This window comes from Strix uralensis, chromosome 4, assembly GCF_047716275.1.
Source record: "Strix uralensis isolate ZFMK-TIS-50842 chromosome 4, bStrUra1, whole genome shotgun sequence".
In the NCBI taxonomy this organism is placed as follows: Eukaryota; Metazoa; Chordata; class Aves; order Strigiformes; family Strigidae; genus Strix; species Strix uralensis.
This window is the reverse complement of record NC_133975.1, coordinates 58,007,732-58,035,132: the sequence shown is the minus strand read 5'-3', so window position 1 is coordinate 58,035,132 and position 27,401 is coordinate 58,007,732. Positions and strand designations below refer to the sequence as shown.

The 27,401-nt window shown below is 37.3% G+C and overlaps 1 protein-coding gene across 8 annotated transcripts in view; it reads left to right on the top strand.

The window, feature by feature from the left end:
- Positions 1 to 27,401, top strand: part of TBCK (TBC1 domain containing kinase) — a 112,345-nt gene that overhangs the window by 15,126 nt on the left and 69,818 nt on the right. For all 8 annotated transcript variants that reach the window (XM_074866878.1, XM_074866883.1, XM_074866875.1 and 5 more), the window contains 9 exons: positions 15,874 to 15,988; positions 17,522 to 17,595; positions 18,686 to 18,827; positions 20,083 to 20,143; positions 21,414 to 21,475; positions 22,015 to 22,076; positions 22,792 to 22,940; positions 23,951 to 24,089; positions 25,511 to 25,610. In XM_074866878.1, coding sequence (XP_074722979.1) covers positions 15,874 to 15,988; positions 17,522 to 17,595; positions 18,686 to 18,827; positions 20,083 to 20,143; positions 21,414 to 21,475; positions 22,015 to 22,076; positions 22,792 to 22,940; positions 23,951 to 24,089; positions 25,511 to 25,610 — 904 coding nt within the window. The remainder of the gene's footprint in view (positions 1 to 15,873; positions 15,989 to 17,521; positions 17,596 to 18,685; positions 18,828 to 20,082; positions 20,144 to 21,413; positions 21,476 to 22,014; positions 22,077 to 22,791; positions 22,941 to 23,950; positions 24,090 to 25,510; positions 25,611 to 27,401) is intronic.

The window sequence follows — 27,401 nt, the reverse complement described above, 5'->3', positions numbered from 1 at the left end:
GGTGTTCCTTGGAAGTTGAGGTGATCAGGCTTGAGAGCTTTTTGAGTGAAGTAAGAACCAGTGTGGACTGGTCTTGCTTCTACTGTTATCTAATGCCTGATTTTTTTGTTACCACCACTCTACAGCCCCCGCAAGGGGTGGTCTGTATTCCCAGTACTGCTTGCTTTGTTTTATGTTTTGCCAGTCATCCTTATGTATTTGGGAGTATGTCCTGCATATTTACAGTCTGCTGTGCTTCTCTTGTCCTTTTATCTGGCTTTTGTTGTGTGGATTTCTTCTACATGCAACTATATCCATCTCTATTTGCCCCTTTGGTAATCACATTTCTCATAGTACTTTCAAGGAAATTGAATACTAATTATATGCTGATTAATACATTTCTAATTTATAGTCACAGACATCTGCTTTGGCTACACTTAAGTTTTTATTGTTACTTTTCTAGGTTGGCGTTTCCTGCCTGTTGTGATGGCGCGTACTGGGATATAGATCAAAGTGATGCACTTCTAATGCCTTTTGGAATATTAGTTGTTAGCTATGAAATTCCTAACAGCACCGTTGCTTATTGGCCTACTTGCAAAGTCCCTTTGATCACCTGCATTTGCAGACTGTTCTCTTGGAACTTTCCATTCTGTTTCACTTGAGTAGCATCTGTACCATTGATAATAGGGATCCAGGTTTTTTGAGCTAACCACTAAAATGTATCTAGGTATGGCTTTTCACCTTAGATATCTAGATTTTTTTAAAAAAAAGTATGGTATAGCCAAGTTGTTTGTTAAAAGAACGCTGTTGCAAGCTCTACTGATTTACAGGAAACGCCTGACTCTAGGAGAAGAGCTGTGCAATGTTTTGTTCATAGCTTTAAAAATTCTGTTGCACCTTTATAAAATGGGGGCAGGGCAGAGGTTTAATTGGGAATATAGCTTGTTGCTAATGCTTCATCTTCTCATGGAGAGATGCCTAAAGTGCAGTCTTTATCTCAAAGTCTGAGAAATTTCTAGAGATTGCTTTAGTGTGGTTTTGCAAAGTCCTAGGTGTTTTTCCTGCTATCGAGTAACTCGTAAAAAAAGAAAGCATGCTCAGTTATCATTGCTAGTAATATCTGTAGTTACTGGAGTTAGTGGTAATATTTGTTTCTTTGAAATTACTTTCCTTTTTTAATGCAATTTATTTTTTAAGAAATTAATTATATTCTAGTGTGTTAGCTCTACAGCTACTCTATCAAGAAGTAGCCAACAGGCCTGCTTTGCTCCTTTTTTTTCTTTTCTCAACTGGCAGTGCTTCACAGAACTGCAGAAATTAATAACAAAAAATCAATCCTGTCTGGCTGCAAGGACAGCAGTACAGTATTATTTATTGTTCGCTAGTCACGATTTCTAGAGCTGTCAGTTCAGTTCATACTGCCACGCAGCTGCAATAATGTTAACTGCATTAATAACTACACTTCATTTTCAGCTTTTCTTTTTAAAATTTTCATTGATCAGATTCTTAATGAGATTTTTCTGATCCACCTGGGGCACCACAGAAAGAATGAGAGAATCCATCTCCTTGTATAATGAAGTTAGGGGCCCGTCACTTCTGTTGCACGGCGAAGGAAAAATGGATAACATTGAGCAAAACTCTATTCTTAGGCCATAGATATAGGTCTTCCTTAAAAATAAACTAAAATATGCAGTTGTCCATTGTAACCTTAAATGGGAGAAAGCACGTCTGTGATCTTAAAATGTCTGCTCAGTACCTGGCCCTCAGTTGCAGTAGGGCAGGAGTCCTCCACCTGAGAGTCTAAATACATATGCTCCCTGGCTGTGGTGGAGGAAGCTGTGGTCAGCTGCAGCTCAGACTTTTGCCCCTGCTTGTGCCCTCCTGCAGGTAAGAGTTCATACAGGCAATGCTGGCTGAGGTTGGCAGCTGGCTCAGTCGTGGGGAGGGCCTGTAGGCTGGCCGTGCTCCCCTTGGCCCACAGTGCTAGAGTGTCTTTGTGGAACGTAGGAGCAAAGGCTACCACAAATGAGGTAAAAAAAGCTTTGGATGATGTGTACTAAGAAAAAGGGCCTATCTAAGGCTGTCTCTATTAGCAAGCAGTGTGATCCAGTGGGAACAGATGTGTAAAGCAAAGCATGCTATAATCTTTTAGGGGTGCTTATTCCATATACTTCTAGTCTGCTCTGGACCAAGTGCCCGTTTGCAGCTCAGGGCAATAGGCAGGTTCCGGATCCTACCTTCTGGTTGATCTAAAAGGAATCCAACTTGTGTGCTCTGAAACTGTTCTGAATCAAGCGTGGTAAGAGGGGCTGATCAAGAGGGGATCCTTTAAAAGTATGCTCTGATCTGAACTCAAGTCTTAATATAGAACTCCTTAAGTTGCCTTAAGCTCTCTGCTGCAAACACAAAACTAAAGGTTGATGTCTCATTTGTATAACTTAAAACTCCATTCTGCATAAGCTGCAGAAAAGCTTTGAGCTGTAAGCTGCGTAAGTAGCTTACATATCCCCTTTGCTGATTATCAAAGTAATCTGTAAGTAGAGTCAAGTCTCTCCTCTTTTCATCTTAGTTGCTCAGAATTCCTGACAGATATAATTAATTTGCAAAGATTGAATACTTAGTGTGTTTCAGGGCCGAGTGAAACAAGAGAAGCTAGAAGGTGTGGGACATAGTTCTTGCTTTACTTGATATTTGTAGAATTACAGGTAAGATGCTGAAAGTAGATGAGGATAGTTGGTTCTTGTACAAATTTCTGTGTTTGTGTGTACTTCTTGGGGAAAAAAAAATATTTTTCCCTGTATATCCTCAGTAATCTCTACGCATTCTGTAGTTTTAAATATAGTACCTGTGAGGTTGCTCACTTTTGTGTTCTGAGCCACTGTGGTGAGATGGTGTAGCATTTATAGCCCTCATGCAAATTCTTAAAATTGTGAACACTTGTTCTTGTGTTATTTTCTTGACCATTTGCTACCATAGAAAACTTTTTTTTTGGGGGGGGGTGGGGGGGGAGTGGGGGGGGGGGGGTGGTAACAGGATAATAATGCCTGCTTTCAGTGAAGACTTCCTTCTCCCTACCTGAGGATTCTTGTGCAATAGTCATGAGATCATCTTTAATCTCTGCAGGAGATTATTTGCCTGCTTCTTGAACTAAATTATGTGCACAAGAAGACTATTCTGTTGAGAGAAGCTAAATTCTCAAAGGGAGCTGAGTTCTTCAGGGTTTAGGTCTTTGAAGAAGGGGAGCTCTCTGTTTTTTCATTGTCTGAGATGAAAATTCTTTCAGCTTTTTGTGCACTGGAGAGTGATTTGGGACTATTTTAATCCCCAAACAAAGGGAAAAAAATGTTGGATTTCTTCAGGAGCAGAAGACGTGGCATTGAGAATCCCGTTGTTACTAACAATTTCTTTCTTAACCATGTTACACAGTAATTCATAATACATGATCTTTGAATTCAGGCAGTATTTTAATGGTTGGTAGCCCCATGCTTTGGGTGTCTGAATAAGAAAGCTGGATTTCCAGGAGCTCATCAGTTCTGTTCTCTTCCAGCATAGTGAAGAATGGCACATCTGTCCAAGCTGGGAGAGGTTCAAAGATAAGGAAAACACTGGATTCAGTACCTGCATGCTCTGTGATTCATTTATGTTTGGCTTCCAGGCATAACTGAAGTTTGTGCAAGTTTATGGTAAAATATAAAAGGAGACATGTGAATTCTTTCCTGTCTGCTATTGGTAATATTTTGTAGTCTCCAGAAGAAGTCATTCAGGTTTAAAATGCAATAAAGACAATGTAGGCACTGGGTTTTTTGGGTTTTGTTTTTTTAATTTTAACTCTTCAGACAGTTTGATCTTGAGAGATCTGCAGATTTAATATGATGTCAGTGAAAAATGAGCATTGGAGACATGTTTCTTTCCTATACTTAGGCTATGGCTAGCCATTTGGTGCCTTTTTGTACAAAATTTCCATCAAATTTGGAGCAGACAACCTTAACTTGTTTTTATTTTCTAGTGATTTCTGAAATCTCATTTTTCTTCAGCTCTTGTAATTTTATCAAAGATGATAAACAACTGGTACAAGCCAACTTCAGCTGTTTTGCTGGTGCAGCATTTACAAAAGTAATAAAACAGTAGGTTTGCTTTTCTTTATGGGGAAAAAAATGTGCACTGTAAACCCAGTGTTAGTCCTCTGTGTATGCTGTGCATATGCATGTTCTTAGAAGCAGAGAAGCTAATATACAAACAAATTGTCTTAAGGAAAAATTTTATTTTTTTTTTTTATAGAGAATGCTTAAAGCAGCCTTGGAATTCTGTGGCTATCCCCCAATTCATTTATTTCAGTGCATACATTTGCTATAAACCAAGGACTATATAATATAGGAATGAAAGTCCTTGCTGAAAGACTCAACCAAAAGCATTGTTTTCAAATAAAGCATCTTTAGCTTTTTCTTGTGAATAATGTCACTCTAAGCAAAACTTCCTAGAAAGCTTCCTCTTAGTAATGATATCTCGAAATAATTCCTCTGCTCACAGTTGAAAGTATGACAAGACCTTTAGTCTTGTAATGACATGGTTGAAGAGTTGTTTCTAAGAATAAATGTAGATTATGACCCACTCCCCATCAGAATGAAAACTTCAAAATGTTGCTGTCTTGGTGTTTGTTTCTAAAAAACTCTTGCGGTGATGCTGATCTTCGTAGCAGAGAATCCTCAGCCCTAGTAAAATCTCAGTTCTCTTTATAAAGTGGGTATAAGGTTACAGCTTCCAGTTTATAAGGCTTGAGTTCTGTCTGGTTAAAGACAGCAGTGGCAGAATAATCTTCTGTCATCCTGTTGAGCTAAGCCTGAATGGTATAGCAGTTCAGGGTGAAAAAAGGCTACTTCAGTATTGAAAATAATGTACCTCAAGCATATGAACATTTGTTTTAAAACAGTGCTTCAAACGTACAGCCTAAGGTGGCCCACTGATGCTGTTCTTTCATATGTACATGGCTGTGCCTTTGATTAAGAAAATGTTTTCCTTATGGCCTTGGTGTATAGAAGGAAGCTGCACTAAGTTAACTTGTAGCACAGTAAGGCAGTTCTGATAATATCCTCCTACCCACCCCACTTCCCTTCTTTCTTGGCAAAGACTGTACTAGCAAACTCTCTGCCATATTACCTCTCTTCTTAATGGAAGGAGGCAGAACAGCAGTGATGAAATTAATCAGCGGTATCCTGTCAGCAAACCTTTGAAAAATAGTAATTTTGAGTGACTAATGCAAATAGTACTGAGACTTGCTGACTTTACAGAATTGCTGGTGAACAAGCTCATGGTAGTGTCTATAAGTGTAGTATTGAAAGCTTGGAGTAACTTTTAGATATTCATTGGGTGAACTAACAACACAGGATGGACAGTGTTTTGGTTAATTACTATAATTTCTTATAACTGTGTTGGATCAAATTAGAAATTAACACCTGGGCATTAAACACTATTTTTGTTTCTCGGTCTGGATTCAGCAATCATTAAAGATATCATCTAACTATAAACAGGGAGATTGTAAATCACATTTTTAAAAATCTTTATAATGAATGACTGTGGTACTTCTGAAAAAGGATTTTATTATTTTCTTCCCCTTGAAAGACCACTTTAAATATGCTTGAGGTCAACGTAGTGTTGCCATAATTGACATTAGGTCAACACTTATATTTAAAAATTACACTTGAAAAAAAGAAGCTTCCATTGATTTTTGACAATTGACAATGCATAATGTAATGTAAACTTTTTTGAAGTATAATTTTTTTCTTAAATCATTAATATATTTTTGAGAGAAAAATGTAGAAGAATGGTGTTCTGGAAATTTAGTCTAACTGAAATCATCATTTAATGTTAGTCTCAAAACATCTGTAGTGGTAGAGGAGAATAGCAGACCAAATTATGTTCTGTTAGGTGAGTGCTGAGTAGAGATCCCCAGCTCCAAATAGGATTTTTGTGTAGAGAGTGCATTGACTGATACCTGGATGTGATAGTCTAACCTGCCAACTTCAGCCTTTGGAAACAATGTTTTCACAGCATGTGTCAGAAGCGTACAGACAAAGGAGAACTTCCTCTTTTGATCGCTGGTTTGAAGTGGGGCTTGCAAAGATTTGACCCTTAAAACAACTATGTTCTCAGATATGAACGTATTCCAGATCTCCAAAGCTTTCTGGTTGTATGGAAGTTGCTAACGTGTGTTAACTGAATCTTAACTTTTCTGGTTTAAAAGTGATATCAAAACAAGAAGAATACTTCTTGGTCTTCATCTTTGCTGCTTATGTTCCTCAAACGTTTTTTGTAGGAAAGGGAAATAAATTTCCTCAACTTCTTAGTTTTCCTGTATTACAAAAATCCTGCAGCTGTCGAGTTGTGCAGCAGCAAAATTTCTCAGCGGTGCACTGGTGCAATGAGCTAGGTGAAGAGTTGCTGGCTGAGGGATAATAAAAAAGTTTTGTGGAGCACCTCACTTTGGTGCTTGTTACCCACTTTCCCAAGTCTATAACTGCCTTTTATACTGCTCTATCTGCTGAAAGGATGTGCTATTGCTGGTGAGTTACAGGGATCACATGGACTCTGTAATGCATAATATTCCTTTTCTGTAATTTTTTGCTGCAAAGTCAGTGTTGCCAACTCTTGTCATTGTATTGTAACTATCATTTTGTGTTTTTTGAAATGCCAGTTTAGTACAGTTTGGTCACTTAATGTGATTACTTTAGAATATTTTCTTTATCTTCGAGAGAAAAATCTTACCTATATAGTTGTAACCACAAGCTTTTGTAATCCTTCCCACCCCCTCCTTGTAGTAGCAGAACTATTCTTTTTGAAGTCAGCCTCGGGAATGTGTGGACCTGGTGGCAGTTTCGTATTTATTGGTCATTCTGAATCAGGCATTTACCTTTTCTAATGGTTCCTATGGTATGAAGTTGTTGGTTTTATTTTCATAACAAAGGTTATGGTGAAAAATCCAAACCCATGATTTTGTTTTATCCTCAGCTCTCCAAACTGAGAGAATTTAGATGTGATCTTTGCTAGGTCTGTTACTTTTTCTGTCATCTATTTTCTATTTAAACATGTAACATTAGGTGTTTAAGTCTGAAAAGATTGTTAGTATGTAGGAATTGTGACAGCTCAGGATTTGGGAAGCAAGCAAAGTTTGCTTGGTACAAAAGTCACTTTCAGGCTTCTTATCAACTTAGGTGTCTTCAGAAGCACAGAGTCTGAGCCAGACGCTCATCTATAGTTGCCATTTGGCATTTCAGCATGCAAACAGCAGTTGTTTTTCAGATAAAACTTTTAACATGGAGGAAGGTAAGGAAATATGCACTACCTACTGTGTGACCATTCATCATGCATCTTTAGAAGTCACTTTTCCTTCAGTGATTGTGTGGTTTAAGGCTCTGGTAATACTGCTACTTGTACCATTTATTGCATAGTGAATTGTTTAATAGACAAATGTGAAGGCCTCTCTACTTTGAGAGCTGAAATTTAACTGCCTAGGAATTTAGGTGCTGGTGCATTCAGATACAAAGTAATGATAGTCCTTGCCTAGAGCATAGGATTTCATGCCTGGTTTGGGTGTAACTTAACAAGACACCCCTGAGCAGCTGAAGATCTGATTTAGTGCCTTTTATTGTAAAGGAAGAATATCCTATCTGCAGTTAGTTCCCTTATTTGCTTTTTATATGTTGTCTGATGGTTTTCCTGAGTCTGTCAGATTGTGATAGACCTTGCCAGGATTGTTGATCACAAAATGTGTGGCCTTTTAAAAGTGCATGTATTTGTTCAGATGAAGTCCAAAAGAAAACAAAATAAAGATTTTTAGAGATCTGATTTCAATTGATCATAATTCTACTCCTACATTTTACCAGTTCACTTCTCTTGGAGGAGAGGAGAATGTGAGATGCGTTGTTTCCTTTAATGAAATGTTGGCAATGTAATATATGTTACATGTATATAATGCTGTTGAAGTTAAGTTCTTTATTGTATCTTGAGGTCACTGTCTTGGTTTTCATCCCATTAGGTCTTGTTCTCTTATCACCTGTGCATCTAGTTCTATTGTGTTAGTTATCTCAGAATGCATTGTCTGTGATAAGAATGCAGACTGTGATCTGGTTTTAAATGAGGGCTGCTTTACCTAACTTTACATGTGGTGATTGAAATGTTTATTTCATTGCACTTTTTGGTCCAATTATAAGTATCTTTATTTTACCTTTTACATATGAGCCAGCTAGGGTAAGATGCAAAAAATGCCTTTTCAGAAGTTAATCGGTGGCAAGATCAAAAACTGAGAATGTGAGTGTGTCTTTACCCTTCTGTGCACTAAACCAGATGGCACTAGAAGTTTCATTAAGATGGTGCTTTATAAGGTGTGCTTACTTTTCAAAAGGACTTTGTTCCTTTACTCCCACAATTTATGGGATGAATGCTAGATGTCTTAAAGGAATTCAAGGTGCAATGTTTTAAAATTTTTGCTTTATGGGGAGCAGATACACTTAAATCATTCATACTGATAATGATCTGAAAAGTCACCTGCTATTAAAAATCTTTGTGTGCAATCTGCTCTATATATGAAGTTGTTCTTTATCTGCGCCTTCGTTGTTTTATGGACTTTTTTATTGTACATTACAAGTTGAGACCTTCATAAAAATGTAACATCATTTGCATTGCTTTTAAAGTCATGCTTGCAGCTTAGAACTTTAAAAAAGGAATGAAAGAACTTTTGAGTTTCCTCAGTTGAGCAATATGAACTTGTTGAAGATATCCTGTGTGAAATACCTCTGTGCATGAGTTAGAGACTTCCTGAGGACTTTGCCTATAAAATTCTTTTTTTTGTCTGGTATTCTCTGCTTGTTGCATTCCCTTCCAGTTCACTTCATTCTGATAACGTGAATGCATTTCCAAGTAAATTGGCAGTGTTTACCATCTCGGTCCCTAGTGCCATTTTTTAATCAAACACATAATAAAGTGCTAAATAAACCATTCCCACCTGCATCAAACTCTTTATGTTCTGTATAGGGTATTTTGTAATTTATTTACCCAGGAAGACCCAATTTATCTGCACATCTGTTTTTCAACCCAGTCCTGCTTTTTATCCAGTTTTCCAGCTGGTTGACTGAGGCATAAGGAGGTCAGATGGCTTTCTTGAGGTCACTGTAGTGATTGTCTCAGCTGGGATTATACCCAAACTTTATCCTTTGCTGTAACCACTTGGCCACACCACTCCTAACCAGTCTGTCTGCATTGTTGGCAGTAATGGAACTAACTGCAAATGTCATTTTCTTTGTTTTATAGTTTTGCTTGTATTGAAATATTGTCACTTTTATGAGTTCAGAAACATTACATCTGTTCACAACCTGGTTCCATTCCACTTTGAACGGACACAGTTTTTTGTGATGAATCTCCTTCCTGAATTCCAAATGTGTGTTGGTTTCATGAGTTCTAGGGTAGTGATTGATGACATTGCTGGTTTGTGTTGCTCTGGTGTGCTTCCTTGGGGCAGATCCTGTCTGACACTCCTCTTTGGAAGAGGAACCCGTGTTTTTGCTCCTGTGTATCAGTGCCATAAAGCTTCTTAAGACTCCTGGTAGCTGAGGTTCCCTTCCTCTAGAGTTTACAATAATACAGTGTTAGAACAGGATGCACAGATTTGATAAAGGACTTCCTTAAGCATGCACTTCTGTGTATGTACCCAGGAGTTCTAACTCTGAGGAAAGAGAAACTGTGGAACATGGTATCATCAGCATAATTTTAGCCCATTTGGTCTTGCTCTGCCTTCCTGAGGGAAGTCAAAATACTTCTAGTTCCAGTTTTTGTTAGCAATTTCCTTTTGTCTTGAGTTGCCACTGCACTGAAGAAGCATGACTTAACACTAATCCATATATATGTCTCCAGTAGGTACCAGGGCTCTCTACAGTTAAGTAGATGATGAGGCTTGCTTTCTGGTGCCAGTCCTGTGTTGTTTCAAATTCCAGTAGGGCCTCTGTTCATTTCACGAGATGAAACACTCTTATTCAAAATAGTCCCTTAAGGGTTGATTGCACTCTCAGTACTTGCCGGGCACAGCTTTCTTCCTTCTACAAAATGGATTAGGTACTCCATGTTGACTGTTATCAAAGCATAAAAGCAAGTGAAATTTACAACTGGCCATAACCAGTTAAAAATAGCACAAATGCATTTGTAACAACCAGAAATATTTTTTCTCTCCCCAAGATTTTGCTGCTGCCTCCAGTCTACCTCCGGCCCCAGTTATCTTTGCTTCTCTACTGCTGTCCACGTACATCTGTGTTCTGGTTAATTGCACTGTAGCGACTACAGCTGCTTGGGTCAAACTCATCAAAAGGGGAGATTGCTTTGTCTAGGAGAAGGTAGGGCTGGAGATGGCAAGCAGGCGGAAGATCTTTTGAGATACCAAATTACTCTTTCATGTTAAACTATTTTATTGCAACATCAAAAAAAGGATGGAGAAGATGTATTTCCAGTTAATGCCTTGAATGCACTTCTGTTAAAGATGATTAATATGGTGAATTCATGTGCGGATTAGCATTAATTTTCCTTTAAACTGGAGGAAAAGGAACTTGTGTGAACCTGTAACTTCCATAATACTGACATGAATGCTGAAATTTTATCTCTTCATTGTTTCTTTTTTCCTGTTTGAATTCTTCTATTCCAACAGTTTAATAAGTCAAGTCTTATCTCTGATAAGTCTTATAGTCTTATCTACCTATCCCCGATTTCCAACTGTATGATCTACAGTCCTCTTATCACTTTTCCTACTCTGGAGTTAAGCAATTGCTTTTTGTTGCTTGAAGCTGAAATTTAAAATTGGTTTTCTGGAGGTTAGCGCAACAGAGCACCATGAAGAGAACCTCATGATAAAATAGACAGCAAGGAGATCTTACCAACAGAATACTTGCTGGCTGTGAATTTCCACAGTAACTTGTGGATGATATTCTGTGAACATGGATGAAAGACTTGGAATAATGGGTATCCTGTTACAAGAGCTGTTGAGTCTTGCAGGGGTTACTTTATGTTCTGACATCGTCAGATGTGATGCTTAGGAGGCAAACTTTTTTTTATGCAGAAGCAAGCTTGAAGTAAAGAGGTTGGAAGCCAGGAAAATATCAGGGAACGTTTCATATGTGCTTGTTTTGTATGCTCTGTCTCCGAGGCATCTGTCTGTCTTCTTTTTTGGAAACAGGATAGTGGTCTCAAATACTTTTTGGTCTGAGCTAGTATGGCCATTTGTAGGTTTTAGAAGACCAGTAATTTTATCTAAAATGGAAATAATCAGTTGCAGAAAGTTGTTTGTTCCTAGAGCATATTATCTTGGAATCCAGCCTCCTGCTTCTACAAGCCAGCTGCATTATCATTCCCATTAATAATCACAAATAATAAGTTAACCATTGAAACTGAATCATACATAGGTGTGGTTGTTGATTGTTGGTTTGTGGGGTTTTTTCCAAGAACTCAGAATCCCACCTTTCTATCATAAACTTTCTAATTTCTAAATGTGTTTCCAACCTTTTTTTTTCTTTTATCTTGTGCTTCTGTTGACCTATGGCATGGGCAAGTCTTCCTAGATGTTTGTTCCCATGTGCTGTTCTGTCACTATCTCTCTATTCCACTAATTATTTTAGGGGCTTATTGTCTTTACTTGGTTCCTGATAAATCCCTCTTTCCACCTCTCTGTTTGTTAATATCTGATCCTTTTGAAGAAAGGTAAGATTCTCAGTATGCCAATTTCTTCTAGTACAACTTCCCCCTTTCAACCTGGCCCAGAAGCTGTTCTGAGTCAGATGGAAGATTGTAGTGGGTGCACTAAGAAGAATTTTTTTTTTCTTCTGAATCCAAAAAGTGACAAAAGTGTCCTAAGCAATCAGATTATTTAATCAGTGGGTTTGCAACACCACAGGAGATTGAAACTCTGCTAAAACATCTGTTTCCTGAGAGGTTAGGTTCATTATTTCTGAAGCAGACTTCCAGAAAATGGCTTTGTGTGCTTAACAGTAAGAATTGAACAGGCTGGAGATCAGGCTGACTGCTCAGTGGAAAAGTTAAATGTTTTTTTGTAAAGGCACAGTGCAGCCACCTGTGTACTATTACAGTGTGGAAATTAGTCATTTGTCTGGTATAGCTTTTGGTCTGACAAATTCTGGAGGTAATAAAACAATCCTCATTTTTGTGGGTTTTTAAGTCGTCTTCCCTTCTCTCTCCACCCACAAATGCCAAGCACATGCCTCTCAACCATGCTGGTTTTGCACTGTTGGCTGAACTTGCTCATATCAACTTGTAGAGGTTTTTTTTTCCCCTCCTACTTAAAAGAATAATTTCTGAGGGAGGAATTCAGTTATCCTTCGTGCTTCCTTTGCTATGGTTACATTCAAGTTACAGACCTAAACCTGGTATTGGTTTTAATCCTTATAATTTTTCAGTTCTTAATTTCTAGAATGAAGGAACACAAAATGGCCCCTTTTCATGGCAACATTTCTTCTTCTCCAAACCAGGAAAAAAGCAGGCAATGATTAAATCCAAGCAGCTTGATTTTACATCAATGTGCAATCCTTTCACTTAAAGGGAACCCCTTTTCAAAAGCCTGAGTAGGCTACAGCAGAGTAGATTTGTTGGTATCCAGACTGAGAATTAAAACGAAGCCTGCTCCTTGAAACTGCGCTAGTAGTTGTAGAGAGATCATGCCTTTTTATCTGCCTGTGAATTGTTCCTTTTGCAGAGGAACTCCTGTTGCTTCTCTCTTTCTCACATTTGTGGAGAGGAAAAGAACCTTAAAACAAGCCTTGTTAGGAGAGCTAGGAAACCGAAGACAACCAGTGTCCCTCCAGATCTGCCAGTGGTTGAAGTGCATGTCACACTTTCATGCTTTTACTTACTGCCTCATACCATATCTGCCCTGAGCAGTGGAATGATTCACTTCACAATAGTTTAAAGTCACAACCATGATGATGAGCTGCTGAGATGAACAGGGTATTTCATGCCACACAACTGTTGTTACGGCTCTTGTTAGGTCAGTGGTGTAGCATAGTTGGTGTTGAACCTGCCACACCTTCATTGGACCGCCTTGTCTCCTGTGCTGTTTCTAGTGCTTTTCCTGTTGCTGTTTTTCCCCACCTCCTGTTAAAGGAGGGTACTGAAACCTCTGCAGTTCCAGAGCCCCAGTGGCTAAACCATCCCTCTAGATCTATCATAGTTTGACACTAGCTAGTCTATTGAAAAATAGGCTTCCAGATAATCAGGGAAAACAATACCCTAACATTGGGTATTGTAAATGTCCTCTTCACTTAGGACTGTGTTTTCTTTTTCTACTTATGGGGGCTTTTTAAAGGTTACCTTAATCTGAAGCTTGGAAGAAGAAGCTTCATGAGTGCGCCTTCTGCACTTGCAGAACCCCATTGCAGTGCTGTGTTGACAGAGTTGCTGTAGAAGCTGGGAGCTGAGCCCCACTGAAGCAAAGGGTTAGCCCTGGTAATGATCTCCAGTGAGGCAAGGGACTGCTTGCTGTTGAACTTGACCTTGGGGAGTTTAAAGCAGAGAGATGTCTTGTACTCGATAACAGTGGTGAGTGTTGTTGCCAGGCCCTTTGCAGTTAAAGGCAAATCTCACGGGTAATAACCACAAACAGTGTGTTTTACCTAATAAATTAAATAAGAACTAGATAATCTGCAACAGCACTATGAAGAGCTTGTTACACAGCGTTCCCTCTCTCCTGGGGAGGTGGTGTACATGCTTCAGCTTGAGGGTGAGGTACTTGGCTGAACACTTCTCCCCAGCAGGGTGGCATCAAGAGTTTAAGAACACTGAGAATTATGTGCGACGAAAAATATGTGTTGCTGGTCGTTGTAATGCCATGGACGACTTATCTTGAGGAGCAAAGAATCCAAAAGCAGTATGTTCAGGCATTTGCCCGGGTTCTATTTTTATGAATTGCAAGAGAACATGGAGAATAAATGGGTGTCTGAGGGCCCCTAGTGCCGCCGGAGCACACTGCGCTCCTCAGGCACAACGGCCGCAAAATTGCACTTTATATTTACTTTGATTTTTTTAATACAAAGAAACACTTTTTAGGCTAAAATACCTCATAATGTACTAATTGTTCACATGCAATTGTTTCCTTACTGAAAACAGGAATTCTTCATAATCTATTTTTCATGTCTTGTTTTGCAAAGTTCTGCAAAAAGCGAGAGAAAGGATTCTGTTTGCAACCATTATTGTTAATATTTACGTTGCAGACAAAAAAAATGTACAAGGAAGATGAAAGCTTGTAAGGTAAATTTTTTACCACAGTTATATCTCAGCCCAGGAATGACTGGGAGGAAACACTACACAGCTAGTGGTGTCTGATGCTGTGGTGTATTGTATAACTTGGGGGTGGGAGGGATGGGAAAGAAAAAGTGCCAGTGAGAGAGGAGAGAGATAGTTGTGGGATTTTGTTTTGTTTTTGTGGTTATTAGCCATGTGGTTTTGGTTGAATTGCTAAGACCTTGAGAATGACTTCCAAATGCTATGATCGAGGATACAGCAGTGTGGACGTATGTTACAATAGATTCCCTTGTGCTTAAAATTTCACTTAAAAGTGTATCTTCACAACTAGAGTAAATTAGTACAGAGCTCTCCTAGGAAAGAGGTTAGAGTCTAGAGAATAGCTCCATGTAAGGTAACTTAATGGTGGCCTCAAACTATTATTGAAACAGCTCTTTTCAGTATTTCTGTGTTGCCTTGGAATTGTGGCTTTTGTCAAAATCTAGCAATTTACTCTCGTTACAAAGTTCTGGTATTCCATCAGGTATAAATAGCAGCTAATAAAGCTTTAATTTATTAAATTTTGGTGTTTAGTCAGTTGGTTGGCTTGTCACTCTTGCCAGTCTGTAATGCTCCCCTTCATTTTGCTGTTACACAAATTTTTAATAAGAAAGAGAAGGTAGCGAGCCTTGTCCGGAATTGTGTGTTATTCTTTAACAATGAAATTAAAAAATGGGGATGCCTTCATAAGTACATATGCTTTGTTTTCTGGACACTTTGTAAACCAGTGCCTTCAGTGATAAATTTGCCAAACAGGCCTGCAATGTGCTCTGAGGTGGTGTGGGTGGGAAATGAGGAAGGTAACAAGTTAAAAGGAATCTTTCTGGGGGACATCAGATCTGTGCCTTTTGTTCTTACTTTGGATGCGCTTTTGAAGCCTAATACTGGTGGTCTCTGTACAAATTCCTCTTCACTTGTTCACAGAAATTCCTCTTTAGAGTTACCAGCACTTGTAGTAAATGGTAACTTCTGTCAAAATATATAGTTGTGTCAAAATGATCTGGATGGTAAAGTTCACCATTTCAAAAGACAGTAAGGTTGTTGCTTCCAAGGTTGTAAACCAAAATGTGCTGAAAATTAAGTTTTCTGCCCTTTCTTTTGTTTCTTGTTTTGTTTTAGATGTTGAGATGACTGAAGACTATATGTGTGATCTAGCCATGCCTCTGCACTATCTTCTAGCTAAGCTCCAGTTAACATCTGAGTTTCAAAAGCTTTTGTTTAGTTGAACTTCGCTGTGAATATCAATAGCAGACTGAGGAAAAGCAAATAAAAATAAAGGAGGGTTGGAATTTTTTTTCCTAATTAGTTGAGGTATATCTCATAGTTTCTATTGCGGAGAATATTTTATACTTTGGGGTTTTAAGGACCAATTCAGTGTGAAGAAACCTACTTGTGGGGTATTGAGGAATTGTGTATGGCTCTGAACATATCCTACTGTATTCAATATTGATCCCTTAAACTGTTCAGGAATTGTAAATGTCTCACTTGTGTTTGGAATAACTATGGAACAGTGCATTTTTACAAATTAAAAAGTGAAACATTCAGTATAACATTACTTTCTTCTTTTTTTCCCAGTTCTTCAAGGATCTTATGCATAGCATATGAGGTTTTGCAAGGCTTGCAATATATGAACAAACACGGAATGGTCCACCGAGCACTCTCCCCTTGCAATATTCTTTTGGATCGAAAGGTACACCTGCAGGAATAAATCTATGGTTTTGGTTGGTTTTTGTTGTTTCCTCTTGCTGCCAACAAGTAGCATGCTATATTATCTTTGGAGATTGGGCAGTCACTGCCCTTCTGATGGGGGAAAAAATAGCATATCTGGAAAAGCGTTGGGTTTGGTTTTTTTAGAACCACAGTTTTCCCCATTTCCTAAATTTCAAATATATTTCAAATTTTATTTTCCTCTTTTCTCATTTTCTTTTATCCCAAACTACTTTTTTCACCTTTTTTTCTTAAGGTGGTAATCTAAGTCTACTTGTCATCAGTCTAGTTAGTTACAAGACCTTCCTAGCTGTTTGAATGGGAAAATATTTCTTCTGGCTAATTAGCTGTTAATAATATTTCCTGTGTTTCATGGTGATCTGATACTTGACTTCTCAGATATTTTTTATATACTTGATACTTGCCTTTTAAGATAATTTTTAAAGTTCCAGTGTCTGTCAACTTTGTTGTCACAGACTGTTGAGTTGGCAGTGTGGATTACAGGTTCTGCTCATAAAAACTGAGAGAAATTAATAGCGGCTGTTGTACTCAGAGCAGTCGCTTCATCTGAACTGACAGCTAAAGAGCTTATCCTGTCTGCATAACCCCTCTCTCATTCCCCTTCTTACTCACTTTAGATAGAATAGCTGGATCCTCCCTTTGGAAGGCAGAAGGAAAAGAGGAAGAAGGAAAGGAGGAACAGTGGTTTTGACTTACTTGTAAACAAATGAAAGTCATAATAATGCTCTAACAAGCAAAAGTACTTCAGGGTTTTAAGATACTCCAACAGTCAAAAGAAGAGCAAAAGGGGGCCATGAGACGATAAACTTCTAAACTTTACCCCTGCACTTGAATAGCTTGCTGCTGTAGGCTTCACTATTGCACCATCTGCAGGCTGGCTCAGTATATTCAAAATCCATCAGAAACAATACATCAGTTTTAACTTCTATGCCTATTTTTTGTTGTTTTGGTGTTAATATTCTGCCTCCACAGAACAATAGGAGGCACCTGGAAAACTGGTTTGAAATATGTGTTGATACAGTTAAGGAGAGCAAGACAGTAATGAGTTGATGGGAAGGACTGGAGGAGCAAGGCTGGGTAAATGGAAAAGGTGAGGAAATAGTGGTGATGCTTAGGGAGTTCTAGGATTCAAACAGGATTTTGAACAGTTTTCAAACAGGAAAAATGTACAATAGAGTATTTAAGCCTTTTTAATTTACTGAAAATATATGGTAACTTATAAAGTTCTGATTTTCTTGTGTGTTCCAAAGGTGATTACTTAATGATCTTGGAAAGTAAAAGCATTAGAAATAAGCACCTTATTAACTTGCAGTGGAGTTCTGTGTAATCGATGAGATGGAAATATATGGAATATATGGAAAAGAATGACTTTTTATAGGTATCTCTTCTGATAGCTAATGCAAAAATGATTTTTACATTTTTTTTTTAACTTAAACACAGATTCTTCCAAGGTCAGAATCTGCTGCAATTGATCATTTATTTTTTTCCTTTTCAGGGACATGTGAAACTGGCTAAATTTGGACTCTACCATATGACTGCTCAAGGTGTTGATGTTGATTTTCCTATAGGGTAAGTAGCTACACAGTACAAATACATCAGGGATGTATTTTTTCAGGAAATATATTTGGTTTGAGTAATCATCTTCAAAAATGTGTATGCACAGTTTATAGGTTGCTGTTTTAATTCATATGTGTTGCATACACCCCTTACACAGAAGCTTCTGATAATGCCACTGAATAGGTTATCATCCGACTAGGTAAAGTTAATGAAAGCCAGAGAATGGGTACCATGCAAGCATGTTACTGTAACTATGTGATGTCAGTCCTTATTGCCTAGACTTGCCTTCAAATGCAGCAGTTCCCTGTGACTCGGATTCTGGAGGTACAATCAAATTTTAAATTTAGGAAGAAGCACAATCAGTGCTTCACTGTTGCGCAACATTGTAGACCTCGTCTCTTCATAATTTTGTGATTTATTTTCACATAATCTTACTGTCTTGCCAAAGTGACACGCTGCTTTGCAGTGTTTCCTTGCCACTTTTTGTTCTTTTGAGGTGTCATGTTGTTTACAATTGAAATACTGATCTGATTCTTAAACAAATGCCCAAAAGAAGTAATGATGTTTCCCTTCAAAAGGTGATTTCAGATTTTTTAAGTATTATAATGAATTGTTGACAGAAAAATCGATAATGTTATTTTAAAATGATCTAGCAGTGGGTAGAATATGTCCTCAACACCTTTTGTTGCTTTTTTTACAAATTCAGAAGTTATTTGATGGGAACACTGTCAATGGAGGGGGATACTGCCACCACCCCCAAATATGGGTCTAGGATACATTTATTTAATGTGCTAGTGCTGAAACTCAGTACACATTTTCTTTGAGATATGTAGATATACTGTTTTGAAAGCTGCTGTTATTTCCTCTCACAAAAACACCGAACTAGTGATTAAGATTTGACTTTTTATGTAGTACACACTATGTATTTTGCGATTGAACTGAAACTTTGCTGCAACGTGTAGATATTGACTGAATAAAATAGAACCATCTGCATTGCTATTTCTAGTTTCTCAGAATGTAAAATTATTTTTATTACTGTAACTGAAAGATAGGTTTGTTTTGGATAGACAGGATATTACTTAATGTTGCTGCATCTTTCTAGGTACCCATCATATCTGGCACCTGAAGTAATTGCACAGGGAATAGTCAAACCAAGTGATCATACTCAGTGTGAGAAGCCTCTGCCTTCTGGCCCTAAATCAGATCTGTGGTCTCTTGGTATAATATTATTTGAGCTTTGCATGGTATGTAAGAGGATTATTCTCTTGATAGTGACTCTTGGGGATTAGTTACATTTTCTTGATTGCTCTTGAGTATGGGGTTCATGACACTGTGTCCATCACCTGAGTCCAAAAATCAGAATATGTTAACATTCTTACCTGGACAGTATTGGTGGTGGATTAAATAGTAGGATGCACATTGGCTTGATATGAGTATATGTGTTAACCATGAAGGGCAGCTGCCTGTTATGCCACAATGATGTGATTGCATGATCAAATTTGTAGTGAGCAATAGCTTCTGAATCAAGAAGTCTCTCTAGATAATTTGTTTTAATTGTGCTTTTAAGCATGAAATAACCATTGCTGTCATGCCCTCATTTTCCTTGGAAAGAAAGAGGAACTCATAAAGTTTCATGGAGAGGAGGAGAAGGGAGCATCTGCCTTATTGCCAGAGTTTAAAGAGCTTCTTCACAGAATTAAGGGTTTATTTGGAAAATGCTTATTTGACTGTAGAAATGGAACTGAATTCTGACAGCATAATCTTTAATATTTGTTTATGTTAAACTGGATTTCTTTCATTCAAAGACAGCAGCATTCTGTAGGGAGGTATGATCTAGCAAATACCTCGATATTTAGTCACATTATGTAAGATAACTAAATTGTCAGACAATTGCATGGTCAAGAACTTGTTTTCTATACTGTTTTATATGCTGATTAGATCAGGACATTGGAAATAGTGTTTTGCATATTCTGCTCTTCTGTAAATTTGCATAGTGTTCATAGATCATTATTCTTTTCAAGTATATTTTCTTAAAAATGCAATAATATTTTTTGAAGCACCTTTAAAGGGATTTTCAGATTACTTTTTTTGCACTGTGCAGTAATACAAGCTATGATGATTACCACGTTTAGTAATTAATTACCTTTGTTCATGCTCACATTGGAAAAAATAGTTTTTGAAAGCTGTTTTGTTCACTGAATTAATAATAAACCTGCAGGTTTGCTAAGGCAGCTTGGGGCTGTGTTTTGCTTTTTTTTCTTTGCATTTGTTCCCGTTAAGAGACATTATAAATGATACATTTTTTTTCTTTATGATGGCATGAAACTGTTTCTGCTATAGTTGGGGTAGATAATGTTTTCTGTTCTAACAGATAGTTTTCCTAAATCTAAAAGTGATATATAGAAGCTTATTTCACTGTCTTTATATATAGGTGGGTGTGTACACTATCTAAATAATTTTTATGTATCAGCTGTTGATTTGATTTTCGTATTTATTTAGGGGAGAAAATTATTCCAAAGCTTGGAGATAGCAGAAAGATTGAAATTTATAATTATGTTAGGTAAGTAAAGCAATTTTTTAAGTTTCCAAGCAGTTCTATAATTAGAGTTTTACAGACTAGTCAGCTTGTGATGCTCGGAACTAAGGCACTTTACCTTTGTCAGCTTTCATCTCCAGGATTAAATAGGCATTTGAAGCATGGTTGCTGGTCTAGGGAAGGTACAGAGGTGGGTGCCAGGAAAAATAACTTTGCAGAACAGCTATAAGTATGTTAGAGCAAGGGCATACTATAAAAAAGCATGCTCAGGAAAGGTCACACTGATGGTTATTTGTTGTTTTGTGTTGCAGGAGGTTTCTGAAATGTATTAGTTGTTGTATGACAATAAAGAAAACTGTCCCTGCACTAGTAGTGCTTGTGCACCAAATCCCAAGCAGGGAGAACTCAAATAGGAAGACAGAAAATAGAGAGCCAAGACATGTATCCAGGCTTTTGTTTCTGGCTTCCCCTACAAACTATAAAACATTACCGCAGATATGAAATTTTTGATTAATGTAAATGAGTCTGGAAGTGAGACTATTTTCTGGCTTTTAAAATTGTGTTTCTTGTGGGGTTTATGTATAAACCATGGGGAGAGGAAGGGCATGAATTTGCAATATGAAGCTTTATCAGTTACTATTATCCAGAGCAAAGAGTAATACTGTTAAAGTTAGTTACTGTTAGTGGAAATATCTTTTTCACTCAGCAGTTAGTGCTTGGGTGCTGAAATTCTGACTGTTTTTGTAAGTGATTTGTTAACAAAGCTTCCTGAAGCATTTCGGTCCCCTTCAAGTTGCGTGCAAGTTATTGGTAACCTTTATCCACTGAAAAACATTCCTGATTTGGAAATTATTTTGTCAATAATGTGTTGAAAACAACTTATAAAATACTGCTAGAATTATCTGCAAGTAGCAACAAAATGAAAATTACTTTGAGCTTCTATATGCAGTTATTTTTAAGTTCTTTCAGGGATTTGGTTTTTTTTTTTTTTATAAGTGGAAAGACTGTTTTAATTTATTTGGCAGAGACTGATGCTCCAGATTAACTAAACCTGCAAAAAGATGTGTGCTGTTAAATTAGATGTGCTACTTTCTTAGGCTTCAATTTTCTGTCTGCATAGGTGATAATTTTAATTTCTAATTTTGAGAATTCACTTTCAGGTGATGTGGCAATGTCAATAAAAAGTTGAAGTTACATGCTTTTTACTGAGGTGGGGTTTTTACCTGATACTCTGTTTTAATTGGTATCACTTTTTTCACAGGCTCTGACTTTTTATTCTGTTTGTTTTTCAAAGGCTGTGTAGATGATATTGTAACTGTATTGGCTGAAGAACATGGTTGCCTTGATATTATTAAGGTTTGTGGAACTAGTTTGCTCTTTGATGCTGTCTTATCCAAAACATTTTATTATTGTTGCATAGTATTTCACACGTTTATTTATGTTTTTTCACTTATTTGGTCACTTGATGTACTGCAGTATGAGTCTGAACTGCATATTCAAGATCCTTTCAAATAGCCAGTACTGGTAATATTCATTCTTTCCTAAAATTACTGTCCATCACAGTAAATGTGATAGCTCTCTGGATAGTTTAATAAGTTACAAAGTGTTGGGAGTTAAGTATTTTCTTCTAGAAACTTAGTCTTCTATCTGGTCCACTTTATACATTCTCATAGCGTAGGTTTATACAGTTCAACTTGTCCCCGCCCCCAGAATTAATCACTGAATTTTAACGTCTGTATATTTTGAGACATTGTGTAAAAGGATTCTGACTATTAGCATAATTGTATTGCCCTCAAAGGAATAGTCTGTATGTTAAAAGTTAAGTATGAGCTAAGTGGCTTGCTGAATTAAGACAGTAATAAACAGACCTCCTCTATATTTTTCTTATGTTCCAGGACCTTTCTGAAAATATTATAGCTCTACTGAAGAAATGCCTTACATTCCAGCCTTCTAAGAGGCAAGTATTCAGTCCATGCATCTAGTGACAATATGAAATTAGAAGACCTGCTGCAGAACCTTTTTTGGAATACTGACGATTTGTGCTACCTATAAGAAATTCTTGGGTTTGTTGGTTTTCACTGTTTTAAAGGAAAAGCATTGCGGGGGCAGGGGGGAAGGTCTGTAGAAATCAAGTGTGCAAAACCTTTAAATTGAATCTGAGTATTTTGGGGGAAAACTATTCAGGCATTTGTAGTTCTAAGTTCACAGCTTTTACTGATTCCATGTCTGGAAGTTGGTGGTGGTTACTATAGCTCTGTTGTAGCCAGAATTAGGGCTGCTTTCTTCAAATCTCTTCTTTCAAAGTACTTTTTTGTGATGTCGCTCCACCACAACTTTCTTCTGAAAACTGAAGTATGCTTTTGTTCTTTAATCAAGGCTTTGCACTTGCATTTTTCCATCTCTGCTTAGAGGAATTAAAGGGGCATTGAAATAGATGCCATGTATATTAAATAAAGGTGAGATCTGAACTTGGGGTGTAAGCAGACTGTGTGGTGTGTTATGCATCATGAATTGAACAAAATTGGTAGATGGTTTTGGTATAAAAATTTCTGAAATCCAATATAATTTAAAATAACTTGCCAATACTTGTTACTGGGGACATTTCTTACTGAAATGTAACATTTTTGGAAGCACTTTACTCTTAATGTTTTATTCTCTTTTCTTAATTCAAGGCCAACTCCAGAGGAATTGCTGCATGACAGTTTGTTCAGTGAAGTATCCTCAGTATATCCTCTTTTCCACAAACCTGCTGGTCTGTTCTCATCTTTTCCAAGGTGTGCTAATTTAACGCTTCCTGAAGACATAAGTCAATTATGTAAAGGTAAAAGCAGGTAGTGGGATAAATGTCATTGAAGGGGGAAGGAAAATAAAATGTTTTCATGTTTTCTTTGAATACTTTGTTGGAGAGAAACTATTAAATGTTACAATACTACATTCTTGTAGTATGTTGTTTAATGGGCAGAGATTGGGCAAACATGTTTTGAGGGATGTGTGCAAGTCAAAGGAGAGCATCTTGATTTTGTGTTTCAACCTCAGGAAATAAATAGTTATCATTAGTATTCAAGTCCAGATTGGAATATCAACGTCATTTTTTGCCTTTAGAATTTGGACATGTGCATTTACAAGGCAGATTTTTTTCACTAAATCGTGTTGTGAATTGACAATTGGATTCTGCTGGATCATAGCATGAGGTGATTTTTTGGAATATTGGAAAACTAAATCCTTCTGAAAGAGGTCACATTCTAGAATAAAAGATGACATTTCTAAGTTTTAAACTACAGTACGCTGAAAGTGTTACTGCTTTTAAGCCCTCAACTTTTTCTGATGAACTCAGATTTCTACACGTTTAGAAAATCTCGTTATACAATTTTTGGAGACTTAAGATTTTATACCTTGTTATTATGGCTATGGTATGTGAAGGGAAGATAGATTATAACTACACATTATGAATCACTAGTTTCTTATTTTTACCCTTAGTGCTGTGTTGTGTACAAAATAGTGCTTGCTTTTGTTTGTTTGTTTTAAAGACACACAGGAAGCAAAAATCCACACTTCAATGTATTTATCCAGTCGGTTCTATTTTCTGACACCAAGGCAACTGCAGAAATATTTGCTTTTTTCTGACTTCTGTCCATGTGCTCTTTCTGTAAATCTTCCTAAAGGGGACTTGCAAAGGGAAGGTCACTTTTCCTATAACTTCACATTAAGGTTGAGGACCTTTCGAGCATAATAACTTTTTTTTTTTCCCAACTATATGTATTTAGAGTGGTAGGAAGAAATACAAGCTGCCTAAAAAGCTGTAACTCATTTTTATGTGGTTTCCCCTAATAGATGAAGATAGTGATTACCTAGCAGAAAGATCAATTGAAGAGGTTTATTATCTTTGGTGTTTGGCTGGAGGAGACTTGGAGAAAGAACTTGTCAACAAGGAAATCATTCGATCAAAACCACCTGTCTGCACACTTCCCAAGTAAGGAAGGAAAAGCACTTCAAGGGAAAGGAGAATGGGTGGATAAGGCCACTGATTCTGAGAGAACATTTTGGTTTGGTTTTTAGTTTCAATACCTGTATATGTGAAAAATAGCATTCTTGAAGAGCAGGAAATGATGTCACTTCTCTTACCCAATTTAAGGCATTATTTGACTGCCTTATATCTGTCCCCTACCTGCACTTCATATTGCTTTCTGAAATTTGAAGATACGTAGGTGCAGTGCAAAATACTGAACTGGAAGTCTCTAAAATTAGCACGCTTTCCAATAGCATTAAGTTTTAGTAAAAATGTCTTACTGTGCTTCAACAGCAGATTTGTAATTGTAATATAATTTAATACATTCTGTAGCAACCCCTCACATTCTGAATTCCCTTTCACAGAGCAGCAGTGCTGAATGGTCAGCCCAGTTATTCAGCAGATCAGCTGATTACTTTATTTTAAAATGCCTAGTTTTATGACTTAGAATTCTGTAACAGCATTTTAGACATAACTACTTTTATCTTACTGCTGCACACACTGCAATTTTATGTAGTCTATTCATGTTTTAATCCTACAGTCTGATCTCAGTAAGCATAGTTATGTGTCCATGTAGATAAATTTGCTGGTTCTGGGTTTTAAAAACACGTGAAGTTAGTGCACAGTCAAAGTGAAATATCTTGGAAAAAAAAAAAAAAAGGTGGGACTAGATTTTAAGTGCTATTTTGGTGGCAAAATTAGAGTGAGATTTTGGAGAGATTGCCTCACCCATAGGTGAATGCATGTGTTTTTGAATTACAAGGGGAAAACATTTTTCATCATACTATTGATCTTGAAGCTGAGGTGTTAATTTCAAAAATGCAGTCTAACTCCATCTTTTAAGTGATACTGAGAATGTTAGCTTAATTTCTGGAAATCAATTTCATGTTGTCTGCTTTAAAAAGATCACCAAATAGACAATTTTTGTATACTCTTTCTTGGGTGCATTTGTATCCTTAGATGGACTGCAACAGAAAAGATCTGGGTCAGGCTTTTGCTTGTTTTTTGTCATGGTGGGAAATGGCTTTCATATGACAATAATGTTTTATTTTTGCTTTTCACAATAAATGACAGACCTGATCAAGGAATAAAAGGGAATATTAATCCCATATCTCATTACTCTTTCTTTGTGTGCAAACCAAAGTTATAGAAAACCTGAAATGGGCTTTTTTACAGCAAAAACTGTTTGAATAATTTAAGGTGATTGTACATTCCCTTGATAGCAGGTTTCATGCCATGCAGAGTCAATACAGTATACTTCTAAGAGCTAGTATTTTGTTTTAAAGAGGAAACGCTGATTGATGTAAGAATCTTCTATTCTTTTCTAACTCAAGTCTTATGTTATAAAATGACCTGATTTTTTTTTTTTTTTCTCCCTTTTGAAGCTTTTTGTTAGAAGATGGTGAGAGCTTTGGGCAAGGACGAGATAGAAGTTCCCTCCTAGATGACACAACAGTGACTTTGTCTCTGTGCCAGCTCCGAAACGTAAGAATAAGATTGTGCACTTGTTCTTATGTCTTCACTGCAGAATCATTTGTTTAAAGGGAGTACAGAGCAGCAGCTCCTACTACTGTTCCTACAAATGACAGTGTTATGATTCCAAGGGAACACTTCTCGGTGTCTGAGTCAAATTGTGATTTATGCTATTAAATTGCTTTGTAAAAGCTTACTAAATTTGATTTATCTTCTGTCCCTCCATCCCCTTCCTGTGTCCCTCCCTTTCCTAATTTTTGTTACCTGCTTTGTTCTGGTGTAGCCCAAATAGTTCTGTAATACCTGATATTCTCCACGATTACTGAACTAATTGAACAGTGAGTGTCATCTTGCATTCTTTAATTCCTGTCTGTAGGTGGCTCACAATATTCAAAAGAAAGATGAACTCAATTCAGTTGCAGCTTCTTAAAGGCTTTATACTTGAAGTTGGATACCAAGTTTCCAGGAGCTAATTACTAATCTTTGGAATATATAGCTATTAAACAACTAGTTCAAAAGGTGACTTCAAAGCGTTTTGCTAAAATGCAGTAATGCAGCTTTCTTCCATCTTCAGTAGAAAAATCAACAGATGATAACTCATAATTTTGCCCGATGTAATGATCAGTCACAAGATTTACTGCATATGTCACTGAAATGTTTTAATTGTTCTCATGTCTTTGCACTTACAGAGCTTTATTGCTGTAGAACTAGAAATTTATGCTGCACTGTTTGCAGGTTGCTTTTTTAGTACCAAATGAAATTCTGTCAGTCTTTATAAAAAACCTTTTCATATTATTACAGGGGTTAATTGTTTTGCTGATTAAGGATCCCAGTTAAACTTGGACACCAGAGTGAAAAGAGTAGGCATATTTTACTGGGGATAACTAAATAATGTAACAGAGTAATACAGAAAACATACAGGAAGAAAAGACAGAATAGTGCACTTAAAGTAAACAAATAGGAAAATACAGGGCAATGCATCAAATCATTACCACCAGAGAGAGAGAATAGTGATTAAGAAAGGTACATCACCACTTGGGTATGTTACCATCATCCAGATTTGCAGACGCTGGGGAGCCCTGGTTGCAGCGAGGATTTGGAGAGCCTGTCCCGGCAAGTGGGAAATCCTACGCTATGCGTCCATCCGTAGGTGAGGCATCCAGAGTCGCTGCAAGCGGGTCCAGCCTTATATACCAAAAATCAGCAAGCCAAAATAACTGGCACCTTTGTTTTAAGCGGAACATCTGGTTTCACTCTCACATTAGATTTCCCCAGAGCCTGGCCAGGGCGCAAAGGAGAAGCTAAGGGAGTTTCCCTGCTTATCTAATTTATTTATGTTCTTTTTAGAACAAGGCTATGCGTCTGGACCCAAGGCCAGACAGCTGGCTTCATGGCCTTGTTAACTTGCCCCTACACAAAGAGGAAGATACATTCGGGATAGACATGTTTTCATTACATTCATCATGAGTATATGATATCTAAGCTACATCTTTCGTTAATGAGCATACATATTGCGCTAATGTCTACATACGAAGTTAGCACCTTTGCCTCGAGGCCTGTTGTTCAGGCTTCAATACTTCAACACTTTAGCACTTTTTACATCAGCATAGGTGGTTTGTTATAACTTAGTACAATACCTTCTAGCACAATGGTTATCAGTTACAAAATGTACAGGATTCATCTATAGGTCAACTCTGGCTTGGGCCTATTGTCCAAGCCCTAGCACTTCATTAATACAGAAAGGAAGGCGACTCCTGAAGTCTTTATCTCTGCCACCATTACCTTAATTTTAGGGGCAATGTG